The sequence below is a fragment of the Otolemur garnettii genome, unplaced genomic scaffold, assembly GCF_000181295.1.
Source record: "Otolemur garnettii isolate 467f Iridium unplaced genomic scaffold, OtoGar3 scaffold00111, whole genome shotgun sequence".
In the NCBI taxonomy this organism is placed as follows: Eukaryota; Metazoa; Chordata; class Mammalia; order Primates; family Galagidae; genus Otolemur; species Otolemur garnettii.
Window position 1 is genome coordinate 4,325,220 of NW_003852506.1, and position 17,122 is coordinate 4,342,341.

The 17,122-nt window shown below is 43.5% G+C and overlaps 1 protein-coding gene across 7 annotated transcripts in view; it reads left to right on the plus strand.

Annotated features, from left to right (window-relative positions):
• The window catches only part of TIAM1 (T cell lymphoma invasion and metastasis 1), a 368,684-nt gene that overhangs the window by 227,704 nt on the left and 123,858 nt on the right, over window positions 1-17,122 (plus strand). For all 7 annotated transcript variants that reach the window (XM_023517428.1, XM_023517430.1, XM_023517429.1 and 4 more), the window contains one exon: window positions 7,553-8,526. In XM_023517428.1, the coding sequence (XP_023373196.1) occupies window positions 7,564-8,526 (963 nt within the window). In that variant the 5' untranslated portion in view covers window positions 7,553-7,563. The remainder of the gene's footprint in view (window positions 1-7,552; window positions 8,527-17,122) is intronic.

Genomic DNA, 17,122 nt, shown 5'->3' on the forward strand with positions numbered 1-17,122 from the left:
GCCCAGGAGTTGGAGGTTGCTGTGAGCTGTGATGCTATGGCACTCTACCCAGGGCAACAGCTTGAGGCTCTGTCTCAAAAAAAAAAAAAAAAAAAGAAAGAAAGAAAAATTTAAGCCGCTCAAGGTTGTGTCTTAGATGTACATCTCCAATCTCAGATTTTACTTCTGGAGGATTAGAAGAGTTTTGTTCCAGAGGTGTTTGGTCACAGTGTAGCATCATCTTTTTTTTATTATTTGCTGTTGAATAGGGCAAGACCTGGCTGGGTGACCCACAAGGCTGGGCTGTGTCCATGTGGAACTCTTCTGTTCTTCAGCATAGGGTCTGCTAGGAGCACAACTGGAATCTCTAGTGTTCCTCTGAAAATTAGATATGCTAAAGTATAAAATTATTACAATGACCTCCTTGGTCTTCAAGGTGGTGAAGTCATTCCCAATTCCCTCATATCTTTTTCTTTTCCTCCCTCTTTTCTCTCTCAACAACCTGTGGTTGTGGGTGTATTTTTCTTTGTTTTCTCCACCCAAGACTTTGACCATGGGTGGCTCTCTGTCAACTGGAATGTTTTATGTGCAGTACTGTGAAAATACAACATCAGAGTATTTAAAAAATGCAGCATATGTGTTGTATCTTGGGTCATATAAGGTTTATTTTTCCTTTTTGTATGTGTTTTACTTCCTTACTGATGGATCACTGATCTAACATAGACACTGTAAACAGTTAAATTTTTCATTTATTTCAAGAGTGTTTACCTTTACTCTGGGAACACAGTTATAATAGCTGCTTTCAAAGTCTTTGTGTGGTAATTTCAACACATTTAGGTCTACTTAGGGTTGGCATTTATTGATTGTCTTTACCCTTTATAACTGAGTAGACATTCCTGAGTCTTTGGAAAGCATCGTGGATATTCTGTCTACAAAGTGTGATATTTCAGGTCCTGTTATAGCCATCTGGAAGATATTGATTTTTCTTTGTCGTTATTTTTGACTAGATTCAGATCACAAGTTCTGTCTCACCTTAGGTGGGCAGAGGTGCTACTGTCAGTTCAGTTTTCACAGCCTTGATGTGCTGCTCTGGGTTTGTCCTGTTCATGCCTTCCTCTGGTTAGTCTGAGGCTTGGGCTGTGGTTTACATCATGATTCAGTTCTCAGAGCCTTTGCTATCTTGTTTTGGGTCAGTACCAGGCGTGTGTGCATCTGAGGAGTTAGCCTGGGACGTGTGTAGATTAACACATACCATTCAGGGTTTTTCTCTTTCAATTCTCTTTTTATCCCCACTCAATCTCTGGCTTGCATGGGCCTTTCTTGATTCTTCTGGGCAGAAAGACAGAGATTTTTGCTGTCTGTGCCACAGGTTCACTGGGCCTTTGGTTCAGAGCTGGGGGGGAAATTGGAACAGTAAAAACAAAACAGGAAACTCACCTTTCCATGAATGGCTTCCTTAGGTTTTGACTTTTCCTTAATGTCTCTGCTTTTGTTTACTTTTTGGTTCAGAGGTTTTAGTTGTAATCAGTAGGGATGAGATAGGCCATTGTGGCTTATTCTTTCTGGCACCAGATATTAGCAATTTATGTTTGTTTATTGCTTTATTAAGACAGAAGCTCTGTCCTTAGATAATAAGCTCTACTTCTCTGTTTTACCTCAATTCCGACTATTTCTGTGTTTGCTTTGTATTTCCGTAGCGTTTTTCTAGATGATGTTCAATAAATGCTTGTGTCTTTATTGCCTCATTCATTGAAAGTATATTAGAATTTTCTAGATGCTTTTAGCTTAAAAAAAGGAAAGGATTCAAATACAATTTTTTTTGCAGAATCCTCACTTTTAAACTAAAACTTTCTTTAACCAGTATATTCCAGTTAGTTAGTTAAGGCTTGGTTTGTTTGTTTAGTTTTGTATTTAGAAATAATTATGGATTCATAGGAAATTGTATATAGGAAGTAAAGCCATCACCCAGTTATCTTTAGTGGTTGTATCTTACAACATTATAGTAAAATACCAAAGCCAGAAATCTGACATTGTTTCAATGTGTGTACATAATTCTATATCATTTTATCATGTAAAGTTAAGATGGCTAATATATCTATAAAAGCAGTCCCTGAGAAATGACCACCTACTTGATGTTAGTATGAACTGCCCTAAGTAATAAATACTTGTGCATGTTGATAAAGTTCCTTGTGATGCGGGTTAACTCATTCATTATCTGCAGATGGTCCTTGACTTATGATGGTTTGACTTAGTGTTTTCTTTTTTAACTTTATTATTTATTTATTATTTTGAGAAATAGTCTCACTCTGTTGCCCCAGGCTAGAGTGTTATGGAGTCAGAGTAGCTCACAGCAATTCAAACTCCGGGGTTTAGGCAACCTCCCACCTTGGCCTCCCAGAGTGCTGGGATTATAGACATGAGCCACCTCACCTGGTGGGTTTTTTGACTTTATGATGGTGTCACATAACCATTCTGTTTTTCACTTTCAGTATTCAACAAATTACACAAGATATTCAACACTTTATGATGGTGTGCACATAACCATTCTGTTTTTCACTTTCAGTATTCAACAAATTACATGAGATATTCAACACTTTATTATGAAATAGGGTGTATATTAGATGATTTTGCCAAATTGTAGGCTAGTGTAAGTGTTCTGAACAATTTAAGGTGGAATGGGATGACCTATGATGTTTAGTAGGTTAGGTGCATTAAATGTATCTTTGATTTAGGATATTTTCAACTTACACTGGCATTATTGAGATGTAACCCCATCATAAATCAAGGAGCATCTGTATTTAATTTGATGGGATTTAAAGGCACTTAGTGCAATTATTCATTGCAGAGTTTAACTCATCACTTTAAGAGACAGATTATAGCATTGGCAAGGATGGAAAGTTACACTAATTCTGTTGTCTTTGGTCTGGGATCTCCTGATCTTCTGACCCCATACACTATCAAAGAAATGACACCCTTGCCCTTCATGCCAGTGTGTCTCCTTTGGCCGTATCTTCTCAGGATCATCTTAGTCCTGAGCAGTTCTGTACTTGTTACCTTCACGATAGGGAGAGGTGCCCTCAATACTCAACCTTATTCCCTGCACCACAGTTCCAAAAAGAGCAGCAAGGTAGGAACTGAAGGCAAGAATTAAGTGGGATGAGATGGGAGCAAGCCCTTAGTTCTTTCCCTGGGAAACTGGGTGGGGGTGGGGAATACACTGTTCAGCATAAGCTGAACACCTGCAGCTCAGTTCATGGGTCAAGTGAACTGACCAGTGGTCCAGAATGAGAAAGTTGCACAGGTCTGCAGGTGGAAGGACACAGATGCAGCCCACTGGCTGGAAACCAGTGTTTCCTTCAGGTACCCCGAGTATAGAGGCTAGTGTACTGAAGACTAATGTGTGCTGGGTCTAGTTCACATTGTATTGGTGCTCCCGTCTATGTTTCCTTGTGGCTGTATTCTAAGTCTTCTTCACATTCTAGATTAAATACCTGCTGTTGTTCATTCATGTAGCATTTTTTTATTAGGCACATTTTAGGCTGTGTTCTAGGCACTGAGGATACAGCAGGAAATACGACAAGTAAAATTAGGTCAGGCATAATGGCTCATGTCTTTGATCCTAGCACTCTGGGAGGCCAAGGTGGCTGGATTGCTTAAGCTTAGGAGTTTGAGACCAGCCTGAGCAAAAGTGAGACCCTGTCTCTACTAAAAGTAAAAATAGAAAAACTGAAGCAAGAGTATTGCTTGAGCCCGAGAGTTGAAGGTTGCTGTGAGTTGTGACGCCACAGCACTCTACCCAGGGGGACAGCTTAAGACTCTGTCTCAAAAGAAAAAAAAAGAGAGAGAAGTAAAATTTTCAGCCCTCTTGAAGCTTAGGTTACAGTGGAGAAGGATAGAGAATAAAAGAGGTAAGTGGTTGAGCACAGTGGCTCATGCCTGTAATCCGAGCACTTAGGCAGGTCAAAGTGGGTGGATTGCTTGACCTCAGGAGTTTGAGACCAGCCTGAGCAAGAGTGAGACCACGTCTCTACTAAAAACAGAAATTCTAGGCAGGTGTAGTGGCTTGTACCTGTAGTCTTAGATATTAATGGAGACTGTAGGCAAGAGGATTGCTCAAGTCCAAGAGTTTGAGGTTGCTGTGAGCTACGATGATACCATGGCATTCTACCCCAGGGCACAAAAAATGCATAATTGAATGAATGAATGAATGAATAAAAGAGGCAAATGAAATGTATGTTGATAAATGCAAAGAAAAAAAAAAGAAGAAGGTAAGCCCAGTTGAGTTCTGTGAGAGCGGCTGTCAGGAAAGGCCTCCCTGATAAGGGGACATTTGATTTAAGATCAGAATGGACGTGGTGGAATGAAACAGGCAAATACCACAAAAGAGGAGAGTTCCAGGCAGAAGGAAGAGTGTCGCAAAGCCCTTGAGGCTGATCAGGGAAGCCAGAACTTAGAACTCTGAAAAGAAAGAAGTATGGGAAAACCAAACTTAGTACTAAAATCTTCTTTGCCACCTTGCACTTAGCCCCTGAATGTGAGCGATGCCTGAGACCACTAACATTCTACAGAAGTCGTAGTCTGAAATGGAGAGTTTAATGAATTTAAAACTGGTTGTACTTCTCAGCTTGGATCTAATACTGTTTCTGTGACTTTGTGCTTTTCAGTTTCTATCTGGGTTTTTGCATGTCAGACTGTTCTCCTGCCCTGAGTATTTTCTCTCTTACCCAGTGATTATGTGGTGCTTGTGGTGGTGAGGTACTGGCCCTGTACCTTTCGCTTTTGTTAGTAGAAGGCCCCAACATTTATGGACTCATGATCATGAGAAGAAGATTTCTAGTCTTTGCAGAGGTTAAGTAGGGTAGAATAGAAAGAAAATGAGATGATGGGAGTAGCTAGCATTTCACAATCGTGCATGGAAAGGATGTAAACTTCATCAGCTTTCTGGGGCCTGCTCATGGGGCAGGGGTTGTCTCTGAAACAGGGATTGTATCTCTCGTATGCAGTGAGCATTTTAACTTTTCATGCTGATGTTATTTCAGAGTCCCCCACTGATTCCACATGGGCCTTCATGCTTCTCAACTGACCTTTCTGGAACATCTTTCCAATTAAGGGCTGGTTCAGTGGTCCCTAGAAACTTATTTTTCTTAACTTTAGTTGCTTCAAACTTCCTGCAGGCTCTGCTTAGGTCATCTCCTGAGAGTGTCTCTTGGTAGGATTTAGAAGATTTGGCAATCATCTCTAAATTCTAGTTCTGAAGATAAAAGTGGCTTCTTTCCTACCTTGGCTGGCTGAAAAGAATCTTGCTACTAAAAATGCTATTAATATAACAGACCCGTCAGTGTGATGCATGGAGTGCTGTAATTCTTGAAGGCTGGGGCCGTTTCCTTTAGGAAACCTCTCCTGAGACTTTTAACTTGATTAGTTTTCTGTTGAAAATAGGTCTGTCAATTTACATTTGCAAACTTTGGATATTATATGATAGAGGAAGATAAATCCTAGTATATTTAAAGTGACAGTTTTGCCTTTTTTTCCGTTTACTTTATTTCACTCTAATTTTTCCCCTCCTAAATTTAAACTATGTGATTCCTAAAGTGGAGCCTTGACTAATATTTATTCTAAGTCTTTATTTATGGGCAAAACCTATAGTTAGATAGACCAGGTATGTGCTCTTTAAAAAAAAATTAAGAACTTTAAGAAATTAGTAATGGCCTTTGGTGATATTGTGACGCCAATTTATTTATTTCATTTTAAAATGTAGCACTTGCTATTCATAGGAATTTAAATGACAAGTGGTCAGGTATGGACAATTGAACTTTTTCATGTTTATCTTTTTTCTTGCATCTTAAAGACACTGACCAGACCAGAGAAATGTGAACCTATTATGTTGAAATTTCCTTGCTGCTAGTCAAATAGGAGATTGTCTTTGATGGAGAATTCCCTCTGAATCCTATGAGGTGTGACTGGGAGGGAATACTCCAGTTCGGGAATAGCATAACATCTGGTGTCTGCGAGTTACCTCTGAATTCAGTGGGACACTAAATGGGGGTTTTCCCTTCTTGTTGCCCCATTTCCTTTTAGTAAAGATGTGCTGATGAGAGTTTAAGTGACACTTTTTGACTGAACAGGGGGACTGTAGCATGATTCTTGGACCAAGGTGAAGGTAGATTATGCTCTGGGGTGCTTCCATCTCTTTGCAGTGGCTACGGTAATATAATTTCCTGTTTCCCCAAGTAACCTTTTACTTTCGTGTTTACTTGGTGCTTTCCCTGGCTAGAATATCAGTTTGATGGGAGTAGGGAATGTGTCTTTTTTGTTCACTGCTGTGTCCCTGGCTTCTAGAACATGGCAGATTCTTGGTATATATTTTCTCAATGAATGGTTCTGTAGGTGGTTAAAAGAACCCCTGTAGGGAAATGCCCAGCTACTCTGCTTTTGTTCCTTCCTATGGAGCTATCTTCAGGTGTGTTATCTTTGAGTGCTGTGAGAGAGCTCCTGGAATGAGGAGACAGGCTGAGCAGAGGCATAGTTGTTGGGCTTTGAAGACTTTTTTTTCTCTTTCCCACTGTGAGTAACAGAATTGTGTCATTGGGTCAGTGAGAGAGACTGGGGATAATGTTAAGAAGGGACGTGAATTAACCTGGGGAGCCCCAGAAGGCTGAATCACATTTAGTGGTTTCATAATGTGAATTTCTGTTTGCAGGGCACTCTGTACCAGATTAATGTTCACAGGTTGGATTTGCTCCCAGAAATAAACCCATTAATCTGCCGCTAAGCAGAGAGCAGGGTTTCTGTTTGTTTTGCTTGTCCCTACCACCACTCCACACCCCCTCCAAAAAAACTCCAAAATTGAGATTCTCGGAATGCTTTGAAATTAAAGGCTTTTTTTCGGTTTGATTTATTTCTTAGGAAGTGTTGATCAGACTTACATCTTGAGGTTTTCCATTTTTATTCGATTTTGAAGTGTGATTACACATCAAATACAGCAAAACAAAAACAAAATTAAAAAAAAAAAAAAACCAGACCCATCAGCGTGATACATGGAGGGCTGTAATTTTTGAAGTTTGGGGCCATGAGCCATTGGCAGTTGGAAGGTTACAAAATGCACCCATGAGTTTTGTTTTGTTTTTAGAAATAATTTCAATAGAAAGTTACTACTTTGGTGAACACCTTGGTTTGTGCTTTGAGTTTTCCCTTTATGGGTAGGAGTAGAACTTTCACTATATAATTGTAGCATTTAAGGAGGAGGACAGGTTGGCAGAGTGGTCAGCTGTACAAAAGCAACAGTCTCTGGTGTACCCAGTGGATGTCTCCCCGCTGGGCCAAGTTGAGTCTGACTCTTTACAGGTTGTAATTATGCAGTTATTCACATGTTGGGGCCGTCTGAACAGGTGATGTCAGTGCTCACCTGCTCCAGGTCAGAGTCTCAGTGCCTGCCAGGCGCACACAGGAGTCTGCCACCACTTACCCAACCCCCGTGAGCAAAGTGTTCTGCCCTCCCTTAGGCCGAGGTCTAAGATGTCTATTCCTACACTAATAGTGACTCTGTTATCCCCCCTCTTCTCCTTTGCTGCAGACCATAAAACCATGGGAAACGCAGAAAGTCAAAATGTAGAGCATGAGTTTTATGGAGAAAAGCATGCCAGCCTGGGGCGCAAGCACACCTCCCGCTCCCTGCGCCTGTCTCACAAGACACGGCGCACCCGGCACGCCTCCTCGGGGAAGGTGATCCACAGGAACTCGGAAGTGAGCACGCGGTCCAGCAGCACCCCCAGCATCCCCCAGTCCCTGGCTGAAAATGGCCTGGAGCCCTTCTCCCAAGAAGGCACCCTGGAGGACTTCGGCGGCCCCATCTGGGTGGACCGAGTGGATATGGGCTTGAGACCCGTGTCTTACACCGACTCTTCTGTCACTCCCAGCGTAGACAGCAGCCTCGTCCTCACAGCAGCCTCTGTGCAGAGCATGCCAGACTCGGAGGAGAGCAGGCTTTACGGGGATGACGCTACATATTTGGCTGAGGGAGGCAGGAGGCAGCATCTCTATACATCTAACGGGCCCACTTTCATGGAGACGGCAAGCTTTAAGAAAAAACGCTCCAAATCTGCAGACATCTGGCGGGAGGACAGCCTGGAATTCTCACTTTCTGATCTGAGCCAAGAACATTTAACAAGCAACGAAGAAATCTTGGGTTCCGCGGAAGAGAAGGACTGTGAGGAGGCTCGGGGGATGGAGACACAGGCAAGTCCGCGGCCGCTCAGCACCTGTCAGCGGGCCAATTCCCTGGGTGACTTGTACGCTCAGAAAAACTCTGGGGTGACAGCAAACGGGGGGCCGAGGAGCAAATTTGCAGGCTATTGTCGGAATTTGGTGTCTGATATTCCCGATCTTGCAAAACATAAGATGCCACCGGCTGCTGCCGAAGAGAATCCTCCGTACAGTAATTACAACACACTTCCCTGTAGGAAATCTCACTGTCTTTCTGAAGGTGCCACCAACCCACAGATTAGCCATAGCAACAGCATGCAAGGCAGAAGAGCAAAAACAACTCAGGTAAAGTGACTAAAATGTGTTTCGCTATTTCGGAAACAGTGCATGACTCTACGTGCATGAGTTTGCTCTTAGGAGATTTCCCACCGTTGAATCGGGTTCTGCCCCACTTGCCCTGTGCCTGCTGCAGCTGATGCCGCTTCTCTGAGGATTCCTCCCTTCTGCTTTGCCCCTCTTATAGTGCTGTGGGGAAGGGGTGGGGATTCAGGGGAGCGTGTGCTGGGGGATGATGTGGTAGGAGTGGGAATGAAGGGGGTAAGTTCAGACCGGGAAGCTGTCTTCACCAACTCAGTTCCTCAGCAGCACCCCACTTTTTCATGCTTGCTTTAGAACTTGGTGGACAGACACGCATGCTGGGTTGTGGAGTCCTGGAACTTACTTCTTCGCAGCAGCAGGTGGGAGGAGGCTGGTCAGCAGCTCCTTTGAGGAGGAGGCATTTTAAATTCAGGGCGGGCTCGGGTCGCTCGTGAGCTTCTCTCCGAGGTTGGCAGGCTTCTCTGCCTTACCAGGAGCCATTTCAATTTCCTGTTCCTTGCAGTGCGGGCCAGCCCTGTCTCTGGAGGGAGGTGTAGCGGAAGGAATTAAATGGGTGGCTTCCAGTTCCTACTTTGCAGCCAACTAGTTGTTTGAACTTGGGCAAACCCTGACGACTAGCTGTTCCTCTGAAGAACAGGGATAAGGACGTTCAACGTGCCAGCCTCAGTGTCCAGTGCATGGGAGAGTGGGTGTGAAAACATTTTTAAAAGACTTGAAAAGTGTCTTGCTAATTAAAGGAAGATCTGTTACCTTAGCTGGCAGTGATGACTAGGATTAGGATGATGCAGTGTCGAGCAACAGAGCTGGGTGTTGTAGTGGGGCAGGAGAATCTCGGGAGCTTAGGAGTTCAAGTCCAACCTGGGCAACATAGCAAGACCCCTATTTATTAAAAAAAAAAAAAAACAGTCATCAATCCTGCATGCCTTAGTCCTTCTCTGGTGTTACTATTCCCTGTGGCATAATTCAGGGGGTCTTGGCTTACTCTGAGGACGGGGAGGAAGTAGTTTGTAGATGGTGCTTCAGGTTAAAAATCCAGATTGGCCCACTTGCCTGGAAAGGTGTGGCCAACAAGTGTCACTGCAGTCAGCACTCTGATCTGCCTAGTAGGAGATGGTGCTGCACCCTCTGACTTTGCTCCAGGGCAAGTCAAATTGCCTTTTGAGGTTAAGTTCTGTCAGAAAAGGGGTATAGATATAATGGGCATATGGTGGAGGACCTGGGAAGGGCTGAGGGGAAGAAAACTGGCTTTAGACTGTGTTCCTGCCCAATGATAAGTTCTGCTGATGGCATCCACATCTGGCATCTTGCCTCTCTTTTTACCTGGGGAGGACTTTGGCATGTTAATAGTTTTCTTTTAGCTTTAACTTGTTCATCTGTCACGTAGGGATAATAAGACTTTCTGAGGAATGGAATAACATGTGAACCATAGTGCCTGCTTCTTAGGAAGCAGCCAGAAAGGAGAACGTGTTAGTGTTACAATTTCTTTCATTGCTAGTGGTGTGATGTGGGTTGAAGTTTAGTGTTTGTATCAAAATCTCGTGTCCTAGAAATGAATTGACCTGCGAAGGTGGGTAGGAACCTTGCATCTGCAGGTGCTACCTAATTTTTAACCCATCTCTTCTGAATTGAGGTGGGAATGACAGAAATAACTGAGTACCCTCCCTGGACTCCCCCTGCCGACCCTGTGAGGGCTGCTCTTGCACTGTGAATTTGACAGGTCATGGAGATGAGTGTCCTATCAAAGGGTCACTGGAAAAGGACTGAAGGGCTGTCTTGAAGACACCGTCACGTTGTTATTGCAGGACTGATTCAGAGATGGTCTGTTCTCTCAGAGTCTGGAGAGGGTCCATGGACAACGACCGTTAAAATAAAACATTACCTTTGACTTGACTTTTACCTGGCAAAGTGCTGAGTTAGTGCATACATATGATGACAGCTCTGATGGCCATTCCAGAAAAAAGAGTTTGGAAATTGCTTTGAAAGACGGCTGATTGGTGGTGTCAATGAATAGCTTCCTAAGGGGGTACTGCAAAGGTGGCCATAGTGATGTTCAGCAATGAGGCATGCAGCACTTTTTCTAGGATGAATCTGCAAACTTAATTGTCCAATCTCATATGCTATGTAAGCTCCAAGAAGGGTGTGTTCAGCTGTATTCTGGCTCTCTATGTCCGTGGTTCAAACACTGGGGACATCTAGACCTCTGTTTCCACATTCCCTATTCCCCAGCACCTGACTGGCTAATGGGAGTGTGAGCCCTTGAGCTGTGGCTACCCCAGAAGTGGGGCAAAGCAAAACAGTTCCCCCCTGAGATCTGGTACCACTGAAAGCTCTCATGTGCAATTGTTATATGAAATTTTCATTCTTTGGCTTGCTGCCGTCCAAAATGGTTAATATATGGGAGTGAGATCATCTAAATGTGGTGTCTCATAAAGTCACTGCCTTGGCAGCTTAATGTAATGCAGTGTGCAATGGACCCGGAATCCTAAGAGGTACATTTGCATCCTGGCTCGTCTGCTTACCCACCGGGTGACCTTGGGCCAGTCAGCTCCATCTTATGTGCCACAGGATCCTTCACTGTCCGGTCTAAGTGACACTGGCCCCTCCAGCAGGGCCCTCTGAAGAACCAAGTGGGACCTCATGCATGAAAGCCTTTGGTGGAGCCTCTGAAGTGAACGGAAGTATTATTTTTGTATTGACTTTCTATGTTGAGTGAGGCTCTTTAATGACTTGAAACAAACCCCAGAATTATGCACAACACTATCCACCCGCCCACATTTCCTAGTCTAAGTATGGCATGTTATCCAACGCAATTTCTTGAGAGCCCACCATGTTCCAAACAGTGTATTTTAGGAGGCAGTGGGCGTGAAAGCTTCCTTGAAAAGAATGCTTTATTTCTTCCTTTTTTTTTTTTTAAATAAAACTTTTTTGACCCAAGGGACCCATGGGAGCTTGAATCATCCCTATTAAAGTCTCCTCAGCTGCCCTGGTGATGTAGTTGGATCTGTGATGGTCCTGTCAGCAGTTTACTCCCCAGAAAAAAGTTTTTGGCAGACATTTGGCCCCAGAGCATGGCCTTGAAGCCTGGAAGAAAATACGTTTTATTTGAAATAATATGAACAACTTCATTTGATTTGAAAATCATCACAAAAGGGCTTTTGGCCATTCTTCCTGTTTTTGTATTTGTTTAGTAGTTGGCTGTATTACTGAAACATGAAGTCACTGAGGTTCAAATTTAGGCTTTGAGAAGTGACACATATTAGGTGCTCCAAAGTCTGGCTCACAATTTTTGGTTTAATTCATGTATTTGAGCAGGTGTGTTGTATGTGTGTGTGTTTGTGTATGTGTACACAGGCATGTCGTGCATGGAAGTCTGGAGTCTCATGCTACTTCTAGCAGAATTTACTCCTACTGATTTCTGTAAAAGGTTGTCCCCTTGGATTGAATTGATGGCTAGTTGGTTTTTTGGCTTGAACTTTACTCTCTCTGTATTTCTTTGGCGACCAGCAAAGGAGAAGGCAGCATCTGGTCAAGCAAAGAAGAAGTCATTAGCTTATTTGAGCTTTTAAGTGGGAACCTCTTGCTTATTTAACTTCCAGGGATCTCAGTGCCTCTTAAATGACGCTGATGAGAAGATTCTGAGGGAATAAATGGGTCATGCACATAACAGGAGCTCAGGACCTAGTGGTTATTGGTTGTGATGGTGAAGTGTGCCTTATTTTCTCGGGTTCAGCTCTCCTACGTCTTGGAGACTTCCAGTGGGTGAGTTGGAGAGAGAGAATGCTGTTGTTTGATGGAGTCTTGTAGTCAGGTTCTGTGTTTCTAAGGGAAGCTTTGGCTTGGAGCCACTGTGCATGCTCGTGAGGGAGCTTCATTCATTCCTCGGGAGATGACAGGATGTGGCGGGGCTGCAGTGAGCGTGTCTCAAGGCACCACCGCCATGGGAGGGAGAGCAGCAAGGAGGCCCTGGGCAGAGCCCCTGCCTGGGCAGTTAGGTTTGTGGGGTTCGCTGATGGGTTTCAGATACCTCAGCATTACTAGAAATTAAAGAAATTGGGTAATAAGGTCTCACAACTGGATTAAAACCCAAGCCTCTGACTCACTACTGGGGTGCTTTCTGCAGAAGCCCCCCACCCTGCCCCATGCTTGATCAGTTTTCAGCTTGTGTCCCCACATTTTAAAATCAAACCCCGTGACTCTGGCACAAAAGCAAAAATGGTCTTGCCTGAAAAGAGAATTATTTCTGCCCACTCCTACTGCCTAAAACCCTGGTTATGGAGCTCGAAGGTCAGAAAAAGGAGCCCAGCAGAGCCGTTCCTTAGGCTTTCTTTCCTTGATAAGCAAGTAATTGGAAGGGTCTTGAGTTCTTAGAAAAATTATGTTGATTTTTAATAATTTGTTTTACAACTTAGCTTAAGTGGCTCAGAAATAAGTTTGGCTCCTGAGCTGAAAGTTGACTCAACAGCCAAGTGATGACTGACCTTTGGTCTCAGGTTCCTTTGATAATGGGATGAAAAATCTGTCCCTTTTCCTCAGATAAACACATGGACCACCCTTCTGCATATCATTTCAGAGACTTCTGGTTAAAAACTCAGGTTAATTATTTATGCAACAAAGTATTTCCATGTAAAATCTATTTTTAAAAGAATCCCTCTCTTCCCTCTCTTTTTTTCCTTCTCTATCTTCTGTTTTTTTTTTTTAATCTTTTTGCTTTATCTTTTTTTTTTTTGCTAGGCATGTAAGTTAAGCAGTGAGATAATTGATTTTGAAATGGACCCATCCATTCTCTACAGGAATATATATATCTCCTTTGCCAAATCTCTTTCTGGGGAGTGGAGAGGTGGGCAGGTAGTGGAGGGCTGGCTTATGTAAGTAATTCTCAGACCCCTTTTATACTCATCAAAAGTATTTTGGACTCTGAGGAGCTTTTGTTTAAAGGGTGTTATCTATAACCATCACATTAGAAATTGAAACAAATGTAAAAAATACTTGTTAATTTTAGAAGAACAACGTGCCCATTGAATGTTATTTAAAATTTTTTATTCTCTAACATAAAAAACATGCAATGAGAGGAATTGTTTTATATTTTGGCAAATCTCTTTGGGTTCTGGCTAAAGAGAGACACTGGGATCTCATAGCCACTTCAGCACCCACTCTCTTGCAATATGCTCTTTCATTGGATTTTGTGAGCGAAATTTGACCTTTAGTAGATAGTTGGAAGCAGAAGAGCCTCAAGGACTCCTTGGTTGTATCTTAGGGACTCTTGGCCCACTCTCTGAGAACTGTCATTTATGCTAATATACACTGGGAATATTCAGGCCCCCCCCCCTTTTTAGAGAAGGGATCTTGCTGTGTTGTCCAGGCTAGAGTGCAATGGCTATTCAGAGGTGCAACCACAGTGCACTCTAGACTCAGAACTCCTGGACTCAAATGCTGCTCTTGCCTCAGCCTCTCAGCAGCTGGGACTACACGTGTGTCACTTGCCCACCGTCCCTGGCAGTTCAGGGTTTTGACAATCATATCCATAGTTAACTATGTGAATAGAGAAAGTCTATGCCCTTTGTCTCAAATTGTGTCACTCACATCTGTATAATCCTTGGTTTCATAGCCTAACATAGGAGGAGGAAGGGGGGTTGGGACTTGAGAGTTGTCTGAGGAGGGAGGTGCGACTCTGCAGGATGTGGCCCTAAAGCCAGCCTGTAGTGAGGCTCCAACAGGGTCTCCAGGGGTCCCAGGGAGAACTTAGGAAACATCTGATAGGCCTTTCCCTTTGGCATTTTGGCCTAGTTGGCTCTACATTACCTGTTGTCAGTGTAACTAGCTTGGGCTCTACACATAAAATAACCCAATAGCCCAATATGTTTCTCTTACATCCTCTACTTTAAAAAAAAGTTAAAGGAAAAAAAATTAACTACGGTCACTTCTGCATAAGACATAATATTGATACAACTGGACTGCTTGAAACTTGCAAATTTAAACTTTACAGCTTGGACTAATTTGTCACCTCAACTTTAGTGTAATGTGAGCCGAACTTAGAAATGACTAAATCTTTAAGTCCAACAGAAATGTGTTCCACGAGAAGCTGTTCTCCTTGTTCGGAGATTGTAGTGGACAAAGAGCAGTAGTTTGTTCAGCAATTATTTTTGAAGTGCCCACACCATGCCAGGCGCTGTTACTGGCTCCTGGGATATGTCAACAAGAAAAGATCCCTGAGTCCTGGGCTCGGTGGCTCACATCTGTAATCGTAGTGCTCTAGGAGGCTGAGATGGATGGACTAAAGCTTGAGATTAGGAGTTGAGACCAGCATGAACAAGGGCGAGACCCCGTGTCTGAAAAAGAAAAAATAGCCAGACGCCGTGGCCGCCCCCTGTAGTCCCAGGTACTGGGGAGACTGAGGCAAGAGGATCACTTTAGCCCAAGAATTTGAGGTTGCTGTAAGCTACGATGCCACGGCATTCTACCAAAGGCAACAAAATGAGACTTTGTCTCAAAAAAAACAAGAACAACAAAACAAACAAAAAGCAAAAACAGACAATATCCCTGAGCTTATGAAGCTCGCTGGGGTGAAGTGCGTGTGTGGCAGAAAACAGTTCTTGTAGTAAGTGACATGTAGTGGAAGAAAGATGGAGTAGGATGAGGAAGGGAGGGGGACAGAGGTGGGGGACGATTCCAGATAGGTTTGCCAGGTGGGCCCTCTGGAGAGGGCAGAATTTGGGCAGGGACTTGAAATAGAAGGGGACTTGGCTATTGAAGGTGGGAGGGTGCCTAGTACATTTGAAAAAGGGCAAGGAGCCCAAGGTGGCAAGAGTAGAGTTAGGGCTGGGGAATGGGATGTGCTGCAGAGAAGTTGGCATGGTGACTGGAGGAGGGAAGGAGAGGGCTTCTGTAGAAACGGAGGTACTTGAGTGTTCCTGGAAACAGCAAAGGTTGGGCATATGCCCTGGATTGAGCTCTTTGATTGGTGGGTGGGTACCTCCAAAACTCAAGTGCTAGAGCTGGATGTTCGTGGAAGGTCTTAGAAGACTGTGTGGGGATGCCTCCTCTATCCTGGGAGATATACCTGGCAAGGGTGTGTGCAGTGGAAGGAAGATGGTTAGAAGAGAGGGCTTCCAGCCGAACCAGGGATACAGCACTAGGAAGGGAAGAAAAGGGACTGGGTATGCAGTATATTATGGGATGGTGAGGAGGGAAGACCACAGGGTGGAAGCACAAGTATGGAAAACCAGATGAAAGGGAAGATGATTCATTTAGTGACCACGTAAAGCACTCCTGATCGGGAGTTACCTGAAGCAATACTTCAAGCATTTCCCAACTTAACTTTGCAGTCTCTTTTTAGTGACAGTAATAATTTTGGTTCCAGTGGTGACAATTGAGAGAAATTGTGAGTTACTTCTATTGGGAATCGTTAGAGGACAAAGAATGGGTGCTGGAAACATAGAAAGGGGGAGAGATTGCCTTGGGAAGGGAAGGAGAGGGGAAAATAGAGCTGGTTTCCTATTTCTAGCAAATCAGGAATGGTAATTATTAGCAGTAGTGCCCAACAGTTACTAATTTACAGAGTGGATAACATCACCATTTCCTTAGTTTATTGAAATGTTACGTGAATGTGAAAAGAATTAACAAGCCTAATTAGTATCAGGCTCATCCCAGCCTTGGTCAGCCTGTCCAGGTTCCTCAGAGGGCTTTTCTTCCACGTTGTGAGAAACTAGTAACTCTGAGGTCTGGCAGTGCAGAGAGGTAAGTAAGGCCGAGGATGGAAATGACAGGAATGACAGGTACCTTTTTTTTTCTTTTAAGACAGAGTCTCACTCTCTTGCTCAGGTTAGAGGGCCATGGCGCCAGCCTAGCTCACAGCACCTTCAAGATTTTAAGGTCTGTAGTTAACCTTTTGAGCAGGTAGTATGTGCTGGGCACAGTTCGATGATGCTTTTCTCGGGTTACCTCAGTCTCACCTCCTATGAAGTGTCTTACAAAGTAGGCACTGTTGCTGTCCCCATTATACAGATGAGGGAACTGAGACATGAACTGGTTCAGAGTAATTTACCTAGAATTGATATTTGCTGTGCTGAGATTAGTAAAGGACAGTATATTCAGAGCCAAAGGTGGTGTTTATGTGTGTGTTGGGAGCATGTACATTTTGGGGATAAGAAGAAGACGACAAACCAGGAACATTTTAGAATTTAATAAGACAAATAGTTACAATTTGAGATGTTTGCAAATCACAATTTCTTTACCCCACTGAAATTTAGTTAATTCTGCATTATCTTCAGCTTCTCTGTACCGGTGTATTAAAGCTAAGCGAGATACAGCAGGGGCATTGAATTGATGACCAAGAGAAGGGTTTCTAGCTGCATTCAACTCATACTTTTACTGTAAGTGGCCATTGTGATTCTACAGGCTCGCTGAATTGTCCCAGGGCCTTTGCACTTTCTGACTAATTACTTCTTCAAAATTACGTTCACTCATCATTAATATAGAACACCTCCCGTGGGGGTAGTATTTCAAGTCTCTTGTCAAAACAACTTGAGCCTTACCACAATGTGTCATTAGTCCACATTCATGCTGG